The sequence below is a fragment of the Fundulus heteroclitus genome, chromosome 6, assembly GCF_011125445.2.
Source record: "Fundulus heteroclitus isolate FHET01 chromosome 6, MU-UCD_Fhet_4.1, whole genome shotgun sequence".
Lineage (NCBI taxonomy): Eukaryota > Metazoa > Chordata > Actinopteri > Cyprinodontiformes > Fundulidae > Fundulus > Fundulus heteroclitus.
In genome coordinates, this window is record NC_046366.1 from 23,555,327 (window position 1) to 23,572,238 (window position 16,912).

General features: G+C 39.5%; 1 protein-coding gene across 2 annotated transcripts; it reads right to left on the minus strand.

The window, feature by feature from the left end:
- Positions 1-11,044: 11,044 nt before the first annotated feature.
- On the minus strand, positions 11,045-16,912 carry adcyap1b (adenylate cyclase activating polypeptide 1b). 2 transcript variants are annotated; one of them, XM_012855916.3, is made up of 5 exons: positions 16,586-16,911; positions 16,282-16,386; positions 15,311-15,445; positions 14,861-14,965; positions 13,899-14,211 (listed from the first exon to the last, which is right to left on the minus strand). In XM_012855916.3, the coding sequence occupies exons 2-5, from the start codon at positions 16,383-16,385 to the stop codon at positions 14,028-14,030; spliced, it is 528 nt and encodes a 175-aa protein (XP_012711370.1). In that variant the 5' UTR covers position 16,386; positions 16,586-16,911; the 3' UTR covers positions 13,899-14,027. The 2 variants fall into 2 exon arrangements, with proteins under 2 accessions (XP_012711371.1, XP_012711370.1); XM_012855917.3 differs by lacking the exon at positions 14,861-14,965 and having other exon boundaries at positions 11,045-14,211; positions 16,586-16,912.

Genomic DNA, 16,912 nt, shown 5'->3' on the forward strand with positions numbered 1-16,912 from the left:
TCTTGACCTAGTAAAACTTGCATATCATTACCAATCCCTCTCTGTTGCGCTTTAACTCTGCCTCCAAACACGTCTCTTCCAGTCAGAGCTACGATTGGCATACAAGCTTGTAACTCTAGAAAGAGATGCCTCCTGGTTTGGCAGTTTGAATTCACTCAGACGCAGTCAACTCTTGTATGAGCAAGAGCCAAAAGTCTGATTCATTTATTCTTTTCCACAGACTGTCGCATATTGCAATCACTGCATGGAGATGATTTCAACAAATGTGACTAAAAAATATTTTTAGTAATTCTCTGGGGCAGCATCTGTCACCTCATCTTAGCAACAGAAAACATGTTTCAAGACAGCACATATGAGGTCATCCACCATCTACAGACTGTGTTAAAGAATGCAGGAATATAACCTTCATTATGTTACAAAAAAAGTTGCTGTATGCCCTGCTTTCCCAGCAGGAAACAGCAACTTCTTGTCCAAGATTTTATGCTCACCTTTATCACTGGATTTGGATTTGGTTTCCGTTTTTTTATTTTCTGGTTACAGTTTTTTATATGGGAGCCTTTGCTGGGCTGAACTCTGCAGGAACACTTTCATACAATTGTGAACATGTGCAAAAGGACAACACTGTGATTATGTCAATAACTTAATACTGGGAAATAATTTAACACTAATATTGTGATATGCATGCATGACTTTTTTCAGTGCGAGTAGGTGTGCTGTGTTTTTGTTTGGTAAGCTATTTGGTACAATCCTATCAGTTTACAAAACTGTGCTCATCTCTCTCTCTCTCTCTCTCTCTCTCTCTCTAGATATATATATATATATATATATATATATATATATATATATATATATATAGATAGATAGATAGATAGATAGATAGATAGATAGATAGATAGATAGATAGATAGATAGATAGATAGATAGATAGATCTTTAGTTATCCCCCTCCGTGTTTCTTACACTGGACTACATCCTGACCATACTGTGATCATTTGGATTTATTCATCTTGGAGATTCCTCTAATATTGGACCCCGATTCCCTGCTTAGGATATCCCTTCCCTGGAATGACATCACTTGCTCCAAAGGGGCTTTTAGCTGGAACAGAGCTCCAGCGGTGCCTGTACAATATAACTCCTATGTGCACCTGTTACCAGTCTAAAACTCCCATCACCAGCAGTTCATTAAAAACTCCATAAATGAATCACTGATTACGGCAGCCTTAAAACTCATCCGGGCATGGTGCTATTGCTTGCTAATATGTACTTTGATCCAAAGGCTTAAAATGAATAATGTTTCAATGGAGATTTGCTTACTGAGAAAGTCCTCAAGCTGAAGATATTTATTGTGTTTGCACACTTCTGGCCATCATTAGCATTATTACACCAAACTAATACTGTGACATTGAAGGAATGTGATGGAAAATGGATCTCATTTATCTCATTGACCACGTTTGAAATTTCAAAAATACAGAATGGTTATAGTTTTATTTGACATGCTGAGTTGTGATATTTTATATTATGAAGCTATTGAATATGCAATGTTTCTGATTGTATTATGTGTTTCTGGCAATCACCATTTTCCACACAAAGACTTGTCCTGTAACCTGAAGATATGAACTTTGGAAGTGGTGTTTTATCATTAAATAAGCCACTTTTACACCACCTCTACCCACTTTGCGAGCATTTTGCGTACAGTTTTTCTTCCTAACGAGCCGTTCTTTTCGTCCCTGCTTAGGGCTGATCAGAGCGGGGTAGGGCCGAGCTGTGACGTGAACAGACCGCTGTTCACTGATCCCCATGCGAAATAGTAAAATTTGGTGAGTTTTTGTATATGAAAAATAAAAAAAACATTCAAATTCCACTAGGCCTTTGCGGTGCTTTTGCTGCTCCAGCATAACTGGAGACTTACTGATATTGCAACGATCCTGATGAAGAGCAAACTTGGTCACAATCTGTTGGCTAGAACTCTGCTTGCTTATTTTGGAATGGGGCATAATCACAGCAAACAGTTTTAAGACGCTTGTGAAAGGGTCCCCAAAATGTTTGACCCAAGTGATACATTATAGTCATATAGCTATTGTTGTAATCCTAGCTGGCCTACAGTAAACTGTACACTAACATTATCTGTCTTTTTAGACAGTGTATGTAAATATGAGCAGATTAATCAAACTTGAACTGGATCGTTCTGCACTAAACATGAATTCTTTACAAACCAGTTCTTTGTCTTGTACTCATGAGCCCAGTATTGCACATAGTCTCACCTCATGAGCTAAATTTATCATTACACCTCTAGCAGAAATACAAAGTCAGTACAACCCAGTATGGTACCAATCTCATCAACAGAAGGCAAAAGACAGGGTTGAATTACAAAAGGAATCATAACAAAAAAATATTACCATCACATACTAGTGATTTAGGAGCATAGCTGTTTCAGCAATATGTCAATCAGTGGAACAAAAGGCTCTAAGATGGGAGGGGCAGAGTTGGAGGGGAGACCTTGAATAGAAAGGAAGGGTGGGTGGGTGGGGGTAGATGTTATTCTGTTGTCGTCTTCCCCAGGGGGTACAGGATGTCGCTCACAGGTGTGAATGAAGAACCTGCTTGGTTGCCCCACCTCCCCATGTTTCCCTCTTACAGCACGTCTTTTCCTCGCACGGAGCTTCGTTTTTTTTTTATAGAGCCGCCACACACAATTCCCAAAGAGTTGCTTGCTGACAGGCAGTTACTTTTATGTTGGAAACGTGTGAAAGACGGGAAAGCCTGTACCTGCTATGTGCGTCAGCCTCTTAAAGTGAACACTTACCTTTTTGTTGTGCAAGTGAGGAGTGTGAGAAAGAGAGCTCTAGGATTTCCACATTTTGGGGGGTTCGCATCGAAGAACCTTGGTGGTTAATAATGCAGAATGGTTCATATATAAATTTAGTCCTAATTTAATAAAATCCAAAGCATTAGGTAACTTTGAGCTGAACTTGGTTTTAAACCTTTCCCTCAGCTGTTTTCTCTTCAGACAACGTTGTTTTTATTGTCCATGGAGGCTGTCAGGTCAGGAGTTCTGCACTTGAAATTATACAGTTTTGTCCCTCTGTCTTTGCCAGTACTTTGTTGAAATACTAAACACTGTCTTGCCACACAAACACTCCCTGAAAAACACACAGTGAGCTTGGATTCATTAAAGGGAGAGGGAAAAGACATCGCTACAATCTATGTTTGGCACCAATGTATTTCTCATGAGCCCTTCATAACTAATTTTTCTGTATTATCATGACCACTCATTACCAATGTTGTGCATTGGCACATTCACATGGATGCATCCACGAGGAGAGCTCACATTTGTGATAACCTTTAACTGAACCACGCATTTCTGTTTTACAAAACTAAAAATATCAGGAATTTATCTTCATTATCTGGCAGTAGAATTACCATAAATATGAGGCAAATTTCAGCATATGGCTGTTACTCAGTAATATTCTACGTTTTTGACTACAATAACATCTTAAAGGACACAAAAACAAGCTAAGGCCAAATCCCGTCTGCGCTGACTTGATGCACATTTTGAAATATCCCATCGGAAAAGGTTGATGGAAATGGCAAAATTTGAATTAGCTCACTAAATTTATGCCTAAAGGTTTTTACACTTGTTGAGGTGGTTTTTGACAATTTCTAAAAAGAGTAAGTGCGCAAAAGAGGAGATGGAAGCACATTTGTCAAATAAGTTCTGACTTAGCGAACATTTACCTCACATCAGCTGTTTCTCGTCTTCGTGAATGTTCCCATAATGCTCAAAAACAGGCTGGAAGCAGCATCAGGTACGTGTGGACCGACAGACACTTGAGCATTTCTTAGTCTCATCCGTGAAAAAAAAAAAATCAACACATTCATAAAATCCTCACTCAATTATGGATATGTGGTCCGTGCTAGTTTGCACTCTCTACTTCTCGTTTATTAGAACGTAACATCAACGTATGACAACAATGCGCTTCGTGTCGCCTGGTTAACTCGCTACAAAGCAGTAGATGGAAACACATCTGATTTGCATTTTCTGTTTTTTTGCGAGATTTTAAAAGTTTGCTCAAAATTCTAATGAGAATTAGACTGAAACATGACTATAGTCTAAATAGGCTGTATTTCAATTACAATTAATTTTCCAAACATGAAAACATTGAATTTTGTGAATGAGATCAGGTGTTATGGGATTCTGCAATTGTAAGATATGATTCATGTGAGCTATGACAACTGGGGGGGGGGGGACTAAAATATATGTTAGGCAATGTCATAATCAATATGCTAATTTGTAAATAATGCCATAACCTATTTTGAAACTTTAGTTCAAACAAAATATGATAAATTAATTAGAACAAGTTCAAGTTGGATTTGTGAACTTAGTTTGTAATGCTGGACTATGAAAATTAATTTTAGCCTGTCTTAGCTGAATTTACAGTCGGCTTCTGTCAAGGATGAGCTGGCACAGAACTGATCATGGAAATATTTCTCCACTCTAGTGGCTTAAGCATGAATAATATGTGAAGATCTGTAAGTGTGTTTATCTGCAAGAAGAAGCAGTATTATGTATCTGTCAGGTAAGATGGATGGTTCAGGACAAAAAAGAGCATGAACACATCCCTTTTGACAAATCTCAAGTTGATTTTTTTTACACCCAGCAGCTCAAGTAATTATACATAATTCAGTGTTTTCACAACCTTGCCCAAAGCCCTATGAGTAATGCTTGACTAAATAAGCAAGAGGCAAAAAAAATTACAAAGACAGAACTGGGTTTCATAACTGGTCTTGTCCATTTAACTTTGTTTTCGTTCAGCATTCAAGTATGGTTTGTGGGTTTCACAACAAACTAATAGTATATAATGGTAGTTGTAGCGTGCAAAATGACTCATGTGACTTAACATAACATTGTAGGGTAAGAAATTACACCATTGTGACTATGGATCTAACCAAAGAGACAGAGAACTTTAATATAATGACACATAGCCATATTTGTTTTACTTTCCAATTTTGTGGATAAGGAGAAATGTTTTTCAGACCCCCTAATTAGGGCTTAATTGGGAGTATATACATCTTTTAAACCTGTTTTTTTCAATCTCTTTATCTATTCAGACTGTCTTGTATTGTCTGTATTGTACTGTCTTGTGTTGCCAGAACAGGTGGGCAAATCATGTTGAAGTATTATGGAACTAAAATAAACATGGCAGTGCAGAAGGAGACACACGTAGCTGTTTCTACCCCATCTGTTTTTTTTTTTTTTTGTTTGTTTTTTTTTTTTCAGAATCCACCATTGTCACGAGTGTCACTATCTAAATAAGCACTCCTTGACAAGCGTAACTTATTGTGATTTCTCATGGCGCCTCCTCTTTACATTTTCATTTGAGACCGTGATTGGCTAAAAATAACCTTTGGTAGGCGGGCACTAGGTGTCGCTTATCCCAATCTGCTCGGAAAGTTCTGCTGAATGTCTTTCCTTTCCCCAAACGGATTCGATGGTAGCAGACCCAGATTGACGATGTGCAGAACGGAGAGTGCTACACATTATCAATCTGGCGTGGCAGGGTTAGCTTTGCTGTGGTAGAGGACCTAAACGCAGGAAGAAGGTAGGCACATTCATCAGGAAACTTAATTTTTGAAAAAAAAATTGAAGGAACAACAGTAGAACTAAGCATGGAGACACAACCAAAACGAACTGAACAACAGATGGAAGAGGAGAATCCAGCGAGGAGTGAGTAAAAACTGTAAATCCTGGAAAGATTGAACAAGATAAGTCTAATGAACTGAATTACCAATAGTTGTGTGGTGAGCATGACTACAGAAAAGAATGACACCTATTATTAATTTATTAACATTAGATTGGACCAATTCTGACCCTGGTTTTTGACATTCTAGCTGTGTATTAAATTACCCCTGAACTGAACCCCCTAATGATGTCAACAATGAGCCACTGAAGTCCAAAGTGAAAGCAATTAGTCCATGGAGTGAATACATTTGAGAATTAGTATATTTTAAAAAGAGTATAAAGATGGATAATAACCTTTCTAATTCTTACTAATTAACCTTAGCGGATTCTGGTGAACCTTAGTGGATTCTGTTCTTGACAAGGCAAACTTGGCAAAATATTGTTTGCTTCTAATTTCACATCTGGATAAAGGGCTTTTTCACTGACTTAATTGCGAATTCGGACTCTTGCTGCAGTCTTATATTTTCCACTTAAAAGTATTGTTAACCTAATTTATTACAGTTTTTTTGTGGTTTAGCAGGGGATTGATTGTTGAACAGAACTAGGAGAACAGTTTTCAAAACCCTTATTCTATTTATTCATCTCAGATGTGTAGTGTTACTTGCAGTATTTTGCGTTTTTATGCCCCTTGGTGCCACATCAACCGATCGATTGTATTTTTTGTATTTGTCACGGATCACACAGAGGATCCGGAAATTCAGCAACAACACAAGAGTGTAAGTTGCAGTAAAATAGGTTTACTGAAGAAGAATCGATAAAGCAGCTCAGGAAATGGCTCATCATGCGGAACTCCGTGGGAAGGGAACAGGCTGGGTGACTGGGATGGTTTGGTGACAAAAGGAAGCAAAATGTTCACTTCCACTAACCCTACGGTGCTTTCCAGCGGGCAGACCAGCAGTTGCGTGGACGTCAGAGTAGGTGGGCGACTGGAAGCACAGAGACTCAGTCCAGCCACGTGTGGTGTTTTTGGGGGAACCAATGAGCGCTCTTTTTCAGTCTTTGAGATTTGATGCCAGAGGCAATACAGACAATACTAATCCTTTCAAACACCTCTGTTATCCAGTATCCAAAAGTGAGGTCAATATTCAGGCAATGTCCATTCACAGAGAGGCAGATGAGGCAATACTTGTTAGAGGGTTTAGGTGAGAATCGATAGTCGAGAGGCAGATCGAGTAAGCGACAGTGTCATGATGTCAGATGAGCAGTAGATATTCATCGTGGGCAGGGCAAAGAGGTAAATCTCTGGTCGTGGAACAGGATTGATAACAAATGCACTAGAGAGCCTGTAAAGAAAACACTGGACGTCTACTGGCACAAGGTGGTTGATAATCTGGCGAGGAGGCCGTGGCCGCGAAGCGCTAAAGTGGTGCAGGGAGGCAATCAGGCATGGCACAGGTGGACTGGACTAGATGAGACTGATAGAGCTGGGAGTAAGCAAGAGAGATGTGGTGATGCCAAAGCACAAACATTGCAATGAGAATCATTACATTTATTAATGTATGTGGATGATTTATATTAGAGTTAAATTATTGAAACATACGCTCGAGCATTTCACCATTTAGAGTTCTATCAATTTTGTAATATATTCCTTCTGGTTAAAAAAATACTAACAAATTTTAACATTTAACAAAGATGGATTAGGTTTGATTTTTATTAGCAAGATAGAGCGCCTTTTGGCTAATTGTGGTGCATTTGCAGGAATGCTAATTAATGTACACTGTCCCTGTCAAATAAATAAATAAATAAAAAAGAGTAGACATTGATATTAAAACAAATAAAACTTCTAGAAGAGTATAATACAACAGTTTACTTCAGTACATGCCTGCATCGCATCACTTTAACACTTCAGGAAAAGTATGTTTTATATTAGTTTGACTCCAGTTTCAGTCTATTACTTGTGAGCTCCTCTAAACTATTAAATGGGATTTAATTCACAATCCTCCCATGGCTGTGGTTATTCTGCTTTTTCGTCACCCTTTTCCAACATACTTTTCCTTCCACTAAACTTTCCGCTATCAGGCTTGGACACCACTAAAAGGACAGTCAGCTTCTTAAGCAATGACTTTACGTGGCTTACTCTTCCTGTGGAGGGTATTATGAATTATCTATTGGACAACAATAGACAGTTAGCAAAGTCAGCATTGTTACTGTAATTCTGTAGGCATTTGAATGACCATAAACTAACATTCTGTGTTAATACTTGTTGGACATGGGTCATTATTCTTAATCCATGATCATCAAAAACAAGAGAAATAACATTTCACCGTGTTATTTTATGCTTTAAATGAATGACACCAGTCTGTGTTAAACTTTTTCCTTTATTTTTTTAAATACTGAAATTAATTACCTTTTTGATAATATTCTAACTCATTGAAATGTACCTGTATATGTATGCATTCAGGACTGTTTGGTAATAGATTGAATGTCAAATATTACCACAACTTGTTCTCTAACACCATGTTGTCCTCCGGTCAATGAGTCTACCCGCTGTGACAAACTGAAAAAAACAAAAATCTCTGGGATGACTAAACGCTGATCCTTTTCCTACTGAATTCTCAGGATTGCAACCTAATTGTTTCCTTTCGCTTGATCAAAGCGTGTCGCATATTTCTCTGATTCCTGCAGCGGCAAGGAGTAAGACAGACTTGCTATACGGTAGCTGAGAATATTTAATTTAGTTATTTTCCTTTCTGGCCAAAAAGCCTTGTAATAAATGGCAAATAGTTGTGGTCACCCATGGTTAGCCAAGCAGCACAGGTAGAGCGTTACCCTCTAAGCCAGAAACATTTCTTGATCAGTGGTCCATGTCTTTAAACCTTCGCCTACAACTCTTCTGTTCACTCAGTTCTCCCTCTCGGGTGTCTTCTGCTGCTCTCAGAGGGCTTGTGTTTGCAGCAGAGTACCTCCCGCTCAATGGAGGACATGACGGCAGACGTAACTGAGTCTGGGTTTAGGAGAAAAGAAAATCGAGGGGCTTCATTGCTGCCGGGCTCATGAGTTTCATTAAAGCCAAGGGCGGAGTAACCCCCCCCCCACCCACCCACCCCATTCCCCGAAAATATAATAAATAAAACAAACCTAAGCATTGAATATTTTATGAGTTGACACTCAGGAGGAGTGCAGTGGGTGGGAGGATGGTTGCATCACTGCTTGTGTCTGGGCCTGTCTTATGAGTTCTTTATTCCAACCCTGGAAATTGAAGATAGTGTCAGGGGGAGGAGTGAAGCGGTGTTTATACAAAGCCTACACACAGATATATATATATACATACGTGTATATATATATATATATATATATATATATATATATATATATATATATATATATATATATATATATAGAAAGAGAGAGGGAGAGGGAGAGAGAGAGAGAGAGAGAGAGAGAGAGACGAAAATGCAAAGTCTGAAACAATGGATCCATTTCAACCATGTGTGGACAATTCTGGCTTTCCACGCTCTTCAAAAACACTGACGGCGGATGTGGGAATCCTCACTGGAAAAGCCCCAAACACTAACCGGCCCTTAACCACTTCCCATCTAACACTTTACACATGATTAGGACGTGTTTAGTGCCAGAGGAAAGATTATTAAGAGATGTGCATCCGTTAAAGGCTGGGTAAGCTGTGAGCTTCTCTTAGTGTCATCCACAAGAAGAAACTGCTCTCCTAATAAAAAAAAAAAGTAAAAAAAGAAATAAAATAAAACTACAGAAAATTAGATCAATCATAGCAAAGATACTGATGGGAAGATGAGGAGTGGAGTAATGCATGCCACAGAGGAGAAACAAAGCGGCGCTAAGAGGAGGAAGGAGTCATCTTTTATTGATTCAGGCATTAATGTACATTATGTGCAAATTGGTTGAGGGTGGTCCCTCCTGCACAGTCCAGTGCCATGCCAACCAATTGAAGCATTTGTCTCGATATCCACTTGCTTGCATATCAAATCCAGTTTTTTGTTTGTTTCTTTGTTTGGGCTTTTTTACCTCACTCATTTGCTCCACACTCACATGCTTTGTTTTTTTTAAAGGAACTGCTGCAGGAAATATCTGTGAATCCTCGCTTGTCAGGAGTCCCCACCCCTGCTTTTGTTTGTGACACCTGAAGAGTGCACAGGGGGATGTAAATAAAGAATGGAGACAACCTATATTTCCCAAAGGTGGCTCATATTCTGACAGTTGACAATCTGTCAGCTTCTCTCCAGCTACCAATGGGGCAAATACCATGAATCAGCTTGCTCAGGAGGGGGAACGATAGATGTCCAAGAAGGTCAAAGTTGTGTGTTCCTCCATGCTGATGGTACTTTTGTTTATTCCTGTAATTAGATCTCATCAAAATATTCTGTTCTGGAGTCACAAATGCAAGGTGTTAATGCAAAACCTCCATTCCAACGCAGACTCTTACCAAGGTCTGCACACAAGCAGACAAAAGCAAACACACTTGACTCACGCGCACACACAACCAAGTCCCTTTGTGGACCGTTGCCATGCAACATTTCTCTGATTGGGTTAGTTGAGCTCCGGCGAGTGTGCGCTCACACACTCTCACAGGCACGCACGCACACACGCGCACGCAGCGACACACACACACACGCTCCTGCCGGTTGATGAGGATCAGATCACACACAAACTCGTCGCCACACCCATCCTCCTCTCCCACGGGACGCAGCTGCTCCTCCAAGGCCGGGGATGGAGAGGGGAGAAAGACATGACTCTTGTAGCAGGAGGGGAAGCGCGCTCCTTGTCGCCGTGAGCTCTGCATCTCTGTCCAGGGTCGAGGCTTTTCCTTTAGCCATGATGATTGGTGTTTTGTGGGTGGTAAAATGAAGTTTTATTGCCTTGGAAGAATTTAACCATTTGATTTTTTTTTTTTTCCTTAGGTTGCATGTGCTTTGTGTTTGGATTTAATCAGTGATAAACACCACCATTTGGTCATTTTGATTTGTGTTCTCTTCAAGTGCCTTTCAGAATTTGCTTTCCTTTCCATTGATTCAGCTGTTAAAAAAGAACACATTCACCTCAGGTGGACCTGATGTACTCCCGTAGAGTTTTGTTTTCGTTTGTTTCTTGTGTTTTTTTTTTGTTTTGTTTTTTTACTGTGTTTGCTGGAAGATCATGCATTTTTTTCCCTGTATGAGTTTATATTTGTGTTTGTAATGATAGGAGTGGAACCATCCTCAGAGATACCAAGTGGTTGTATAATCTCAAGGTACATTAAGTCATTGAAGCATTTTGTGTGTGATTGAACTGTTTGTGTTATGGCTCCTCTCGGTAGGGTGAAGTATCAAAGATTAGACATCGATTGGAAGGATTTTGTTGTTTACAAAAATTTATTCATACAAATCTTACAACACTTTCATGACATTGAGAAACGTAAAAACCCCATAGAAGGACTCGTGTGTGTTTAACGATGCCACTTTGCACTGAGGTTAACTTCTAAAACACAATATTCTCAAATAGATAAGAGTTTCAACATTGAAGTAAGGCGTTGGGCGCTGTCAGAACTATCAACAACAGGCATTTTCTATGATCTGAACAACATCTCGGTTATTATGCTCTTAGACCCTTTTTTGAAATTTATTTGAGATAGAGATGCACAGAGTCGTAAAGGATATATATATAGGGGCTATTTTCTAATCATATAGGTTACCGACCAATATCAAAATAATCAACAACACCTCATAATCAACAATAACAAACACTGGTCAATGTCCACAAACTCACTGACACTGAACAACCCAAGCTCATGCACACACACGCGCACACACTCACGCTCGTCCGCGCGCACACGCACACACACGCGCGCACACATGTTGCCTGCTCCACCAACATGTACATTCTGTTCTTGTCTACACTATATATTTTTTTTTTATACTGAAAATAACTCATGGGCCATGCTGTGAAAACAAAAGCCTAATTCTACTACCGTTGGGGCAGACTAAGCTGAGCAATTAAACAGGGTAAAAGGAAGTTTCAATGTAAGCTTATGGACTGCAGCATCGTAGGGCCACTGAAATTGCCATCCGTCACTCGTGGCAAAGTTTTTCTTTGTTTTGTTTTTTTGTTTTTTTGTTCGTTTTGTTTAGTTTTTTTTCTTTTTTAGGTTTCTCACATCCAAGGAAGGCACGAAAGCCGAAAGCTGTTTCCACCTCCACGTCCGCGTTTCGGTCACTCACAATACACATACGCGTGTGTTTGCTACACACATACATGCATACACACAAAGCCTGTGGATTAAAGCCAAATTAGAGAAAGAGCGTATTGATATGTTTTATCGAGGGGGGTGGGGGGGGGGTGATAGGCTGCTGATTCGATTGCAAGGATGCACAGAAAGCTGCATTTGCATGATAGGGAATAAATACTTGGAAAGTTCCCTTATAATAAGTCCATGATGTTACCCTTTTAGGTGGAAGGGGTGAATTTCAATCAGCTGTGTTCTGGCATTAGAGGGAAAACGTATCTTCCTGCAGGAAAGCCTCTGTGAAGGGAATTCAACATCTGATATTCTGCTTTATCAGACTCATTGACCCTGATCTCACTGAGACAGAAGAGGCCCTCGCCTCTCTTCTGTCTCCACACACCCCGACTCTTTCGGCGCTGTGGCTGGTTACTTATACAACCTCTCTTTCACTCCCCTCTTCCTCTACATTCTCTCATCTCTCCATCTCACCCTAACACTCTCTCTTCTCTTTTTTTTTTCTCATTGCACAGTAGATGTCCAACACAGATCAGCTTCTCGCCCACAGTTGAAGCACAGCACTAATCCAGCAAAGGCCATTTAGACTAAAATGAAAAAGAACTGCTACTATAAGACAAAAAAGTAATCAGCGTTCTGTCACATCCACTGGCAGGGGAGGTAAAGATTCAACAAGTCAGTGCAGTTCCATTATCTACCACCTCCTGCTCTCCTTGTTCACATTTTTTGTCACAATATAGCAGAGGGGAGGGGTGTGGAAATGAGCTTGGCGCAGCCCACTTCACAACAATAGCAATAAAAGCACATAGGCATGCAGTCTCTAAGCGAGAATTAGCAAGGTGTCAGTTTCCACATGCACCAAATAAAAGGTAAATATCCTCTCTAAGCATCTGGGACTCTGATGCTTCCTTTGTGCTTCTTTTCCTGTTGTTTTTTTTTCTCTCTGCTACCTGCATACAATCAACAGATTAAGCGCAGTTTCTCCAGATATTTCTGTTGGCTTGCAACACTGAGGATCAAACGTTTCTTGCACAATCCTATACAGAGCGATTCATCTCCTACTGTGAAATGACTTTGAGGCAGGTAAGCAGGCAGTGCTTTTTGCAACCAGATCTCCTGTAAAGGCAATAATCCCCCTGTAAAAGCACACGTGTGACTAAATATCCACATTTTCTACACAAGCCGGGTACATTTTCCCACCAGTAGTGTGGATGGATGTGTAAATCATCAAGATATCCATTGGATGAGAAGCTGTCCAACAGAAACCATCTCGCTTTCCTGCCCTGGAGGGTCAGCGAAACTCTCCAAACCCACAAAGCTCCCATTAAAGGGAGCGTGGAAAAAAAATGGGTAGCATCTATCATTTATGATCAGACTGGATACGCCTCACAGGGCATGCTCACTACTTCTTTGGGCCTGCGTTTGGAAAACAAAAAACACGAACAACACTAAAAAAATAGACTACAAAAATAAGTAGTAACATTCAATACTTTGATTGTCTTTTGAAAATCTATTTATTTTCTGCATATGTGGATGAACCTTTAGAGATTTCAAGCGCGTAAACGTTGAAGGTGCACATCTATCTTTTTTTTTTTTCTGATTTCATCATCATCTTTTTTTGTCATGTTTTTTTTTTTTTGTTTGTTTTCAACATCTCCACATGAGAAATAAAATATTGGTCCACAAAGTAGCTAGAACTGTGCGGTATCAAGTGCATTCGTACAAAAAGGGGAAAGAAAAAAAACGATATTATTAATAAAATATTCATTTTAATGGCTTTACTTCATACATAAATACATGTTGAAAGGACACAGGCGCAATCCACTGGTTGGTCAGATATATCTGAATGACTTTGAGTTAACGACTGGATGTATTTACACAGGAGGCAGTTTTGGGCGCTTTGTCTTTCTATCTTTCTTTGTTTTTTCTTTTCTTTCTTTCTTTTTCTTTCTTTTTCTTTCCTTCCTTGTTTCCTTCTTTCCTTGTTTCCTTTCTTTCATTCATTATTTTCTTTCTTTCTTTCTTTCTTTCTTTCTTTCTTTCTTTCTTTCTTTCTTTCTTTCTTTCTTTCTTTCTTTCTTTCTTTCTTCTAACGGAGCTACAAATAGGCGAGCCGGCGTCCTTTGTTCCTAACTCTCTGTCTGTACCTTCTACCCAGAACCGCTGCCAGGTATTTCTGCACGGCCATCTGCTTTCTATAGCGGCTGTAGCTGTCGGTGAAGATCCCATCCGAGTGTCTTTTGGATAGAGGCTCTGACTCTTCCTCCATGCTGTTGTCGTCACTGAAAAAAAAATAAAAAAAAAATAAGAAGAAAATATTTCAAAAAGGAAGAAATCGTGATCAGATTCGTTAGTGAGGAAAATTCTGAATAAATTAGGGTTTTTAAAATTGGTATTATTGTTGTGTTACGTAAAGATTGGTGGTCGTTATGCCTTGATCCAAGGTCGGGCCTTTACTTTTTTTTTTTTTTTTTTTTTTTGTCATTTGTGAAAAACAAATGACGAAAAATTGGTAATGCCAAATAACAGAAACTAATTTGCGCATTTAAGTTTAAATTTTTATTTATCAATTATTCATTTGAAGCCCATTAGATATTCTGACGCGTGATTTTTCATTAGAGCTTAGGCTTAGAGGAGCTAATTCTGAAATTGATGGTGCAATCACACATCAATTACAGGAAATGTTACTATAATAATTCAGCTATTATTATTCTTCTTATTATTATCGTTATTATTCATTATTATTATTTACAAATCAGAAACATACATATATTTTGTATATCTGCATAATGAAGACCTCTAGAGGGTTTATGGAGGTAGCACAAAACAAATAAATGAAAATCGCGCACATATAATGAGTGATGGAGCAGCGTGAAGTTGTGCAGCGCAGAAACATAAAAAAACAGAAACGCTGAAGAGAAATGCCCTTACCCTGCACGAACAGTCATCAGAGAATGCAGATAATGTCTCGCTGTTAACTGACCCAGGATCTCCCTCAAGGCTCTATCTAATTCTTCCTCAGCATGCCTTTCTGGTCTGAGATGATAAAACGCCAAAAACACATAGATCATCAGAGACTTAAAGAAAAATAAACAACAATGACAGAAATAATAATAAATGAAATAAAAAAAGGCGCACACAAAATGATCCAAGACAGCCTAAAATGTCCCCCACCCATCGGCATTAGGTCCAAAAATAAAACATAATAATAACAGTAAAAAAGTGCATTATTTTAAAAAGCCTGAATATGCTGTCCCTCTGCGATCTTCACATCAACAGAATGGAAACAACAACGTGAAGACTACTCGGTATGGAAGTAAAAGCGCAAATTACATGGGGAGCTTTGGCACAGGCTGCGGTGCGTCTTCAGATAGGATTTACCTTTTTTCTGGCGGGTAGTACAGGCTGTACGCGTCGTCGTTTAAGGACGGGGGGCTTCGTATAGCAAGCTGGTCACTGTCAAAACCCATGTCGGACAGAGAGTTCCCATCCTCATCGAACGCGTCGTTTTCAAGTCTGCAAGGTGCAAAGCAGTCATCAGGAATCCGATGCAGTGAAAAAAAAACATGCGTCTTAAAACACCCGGCACGCCTAACGTGTTTCTGATGCAGAAAGAAAACAAAAGATCATAATTGCTTAATATTAAATAAATGTATTTTCATGAATCAAATTTTCTCCCTCTTTCTGGTAGAAAATCTGTTTTAAATTGTAACTTGCTGCTGCTGATAATCTCAACGCAGACTTCAGCCTCATTAATTATTAAATAATCGAAACAATAGGTGTGGAAAAAAGATCGCCTGAAGGCTACAAGAGTGTGGGCGGTGGAGGCTCAAAAGAGAAAAAAAAAATCTATTAAAAGGTTGCTTAAAAATAGCTGCAACATTTCTGAATTGAGAAGAACCACGCCCAAATGAAATTCTGGATATGCTTTTAGTAGAAAAAAAGAGAAAGAAATCTTAAATGGGTTGAGCTCTCCGATTCGTTTTGCCTCGCCTCTCCTTGGTGACGCCAGTCCATCGTCATCCCAAGGGCTATCCAGCGCACTGACTGCTCTCTCATTTTTAATAAGGGGGAGTTCTGTTAGCAGTCCCACCGGACCGACACATGTACGCAATTTCCATAGGCATTTTCCACACAACACCTGCGCTTGTGCGCTTTGGGGAAATTATTGTACATCCATGGGTTTTTTTCCTCCCCAGCTCAGGGCTTTAAATTTGCGCCAAATTTTGCGCGCTTATCTGAAATAAATATATCATGCGATAGAGAAATCGAACAAGCGTGCTGTAAAGAAAATTTCGAAACAATAAATCGTAGAAGTGGTTATGATACAGAAGGGTGACGCACAAACATACCTGATCTTAGGGTAACTTAGTCCTATAGGTGTGCAGAAGACGCTGTAGTGCATTAAGATTCCATAGATGAGCAAGATTAAAGTGGCTTTACTCGAACTGGCCATGCTGTTGATCAAACATAGATATGAAACATGTTGGTCATTTTTATATTAAACAAAAGAAAAGTGAGCCAAACATTCGATGTCTTAAGAAAATCATTCATTTCTTGATCTTTTAAATCCTATTTGGCAAAAGTTTTAGACGCAGATCTCCACAAACAAAAACAAAAAAAAAATCATTACAGAGGGGAAAAAGGCGCACATACCTAGAACAGAAAAGCAGGTGTTGCGCTGTGCTGTATAGGCTGTGATCCGGGCGCGGCTGTGTTGTTGGTGCGTGTGTGAGAGTTTGAGACGCGGTGTTTCTTCCTCGCAGCACTTCTTTCCTTGATTCAAGCGCCTCCGTTGGGTCTCCTTATATTGATTTCCCCCCCGTCTTCGGTGAAGCCCGTCTCACTTTCAGACACAGTGAAATTGAAGGGACTCAGCCTGATCGCAAACAAAAAAAGAATCTGCGCTGGATGTTCTTCTACATAGCGCTGCTCCAAACTTTTGTCCTGTGCTGCTGATTGCCGTGGATTTTTATCCGCGCG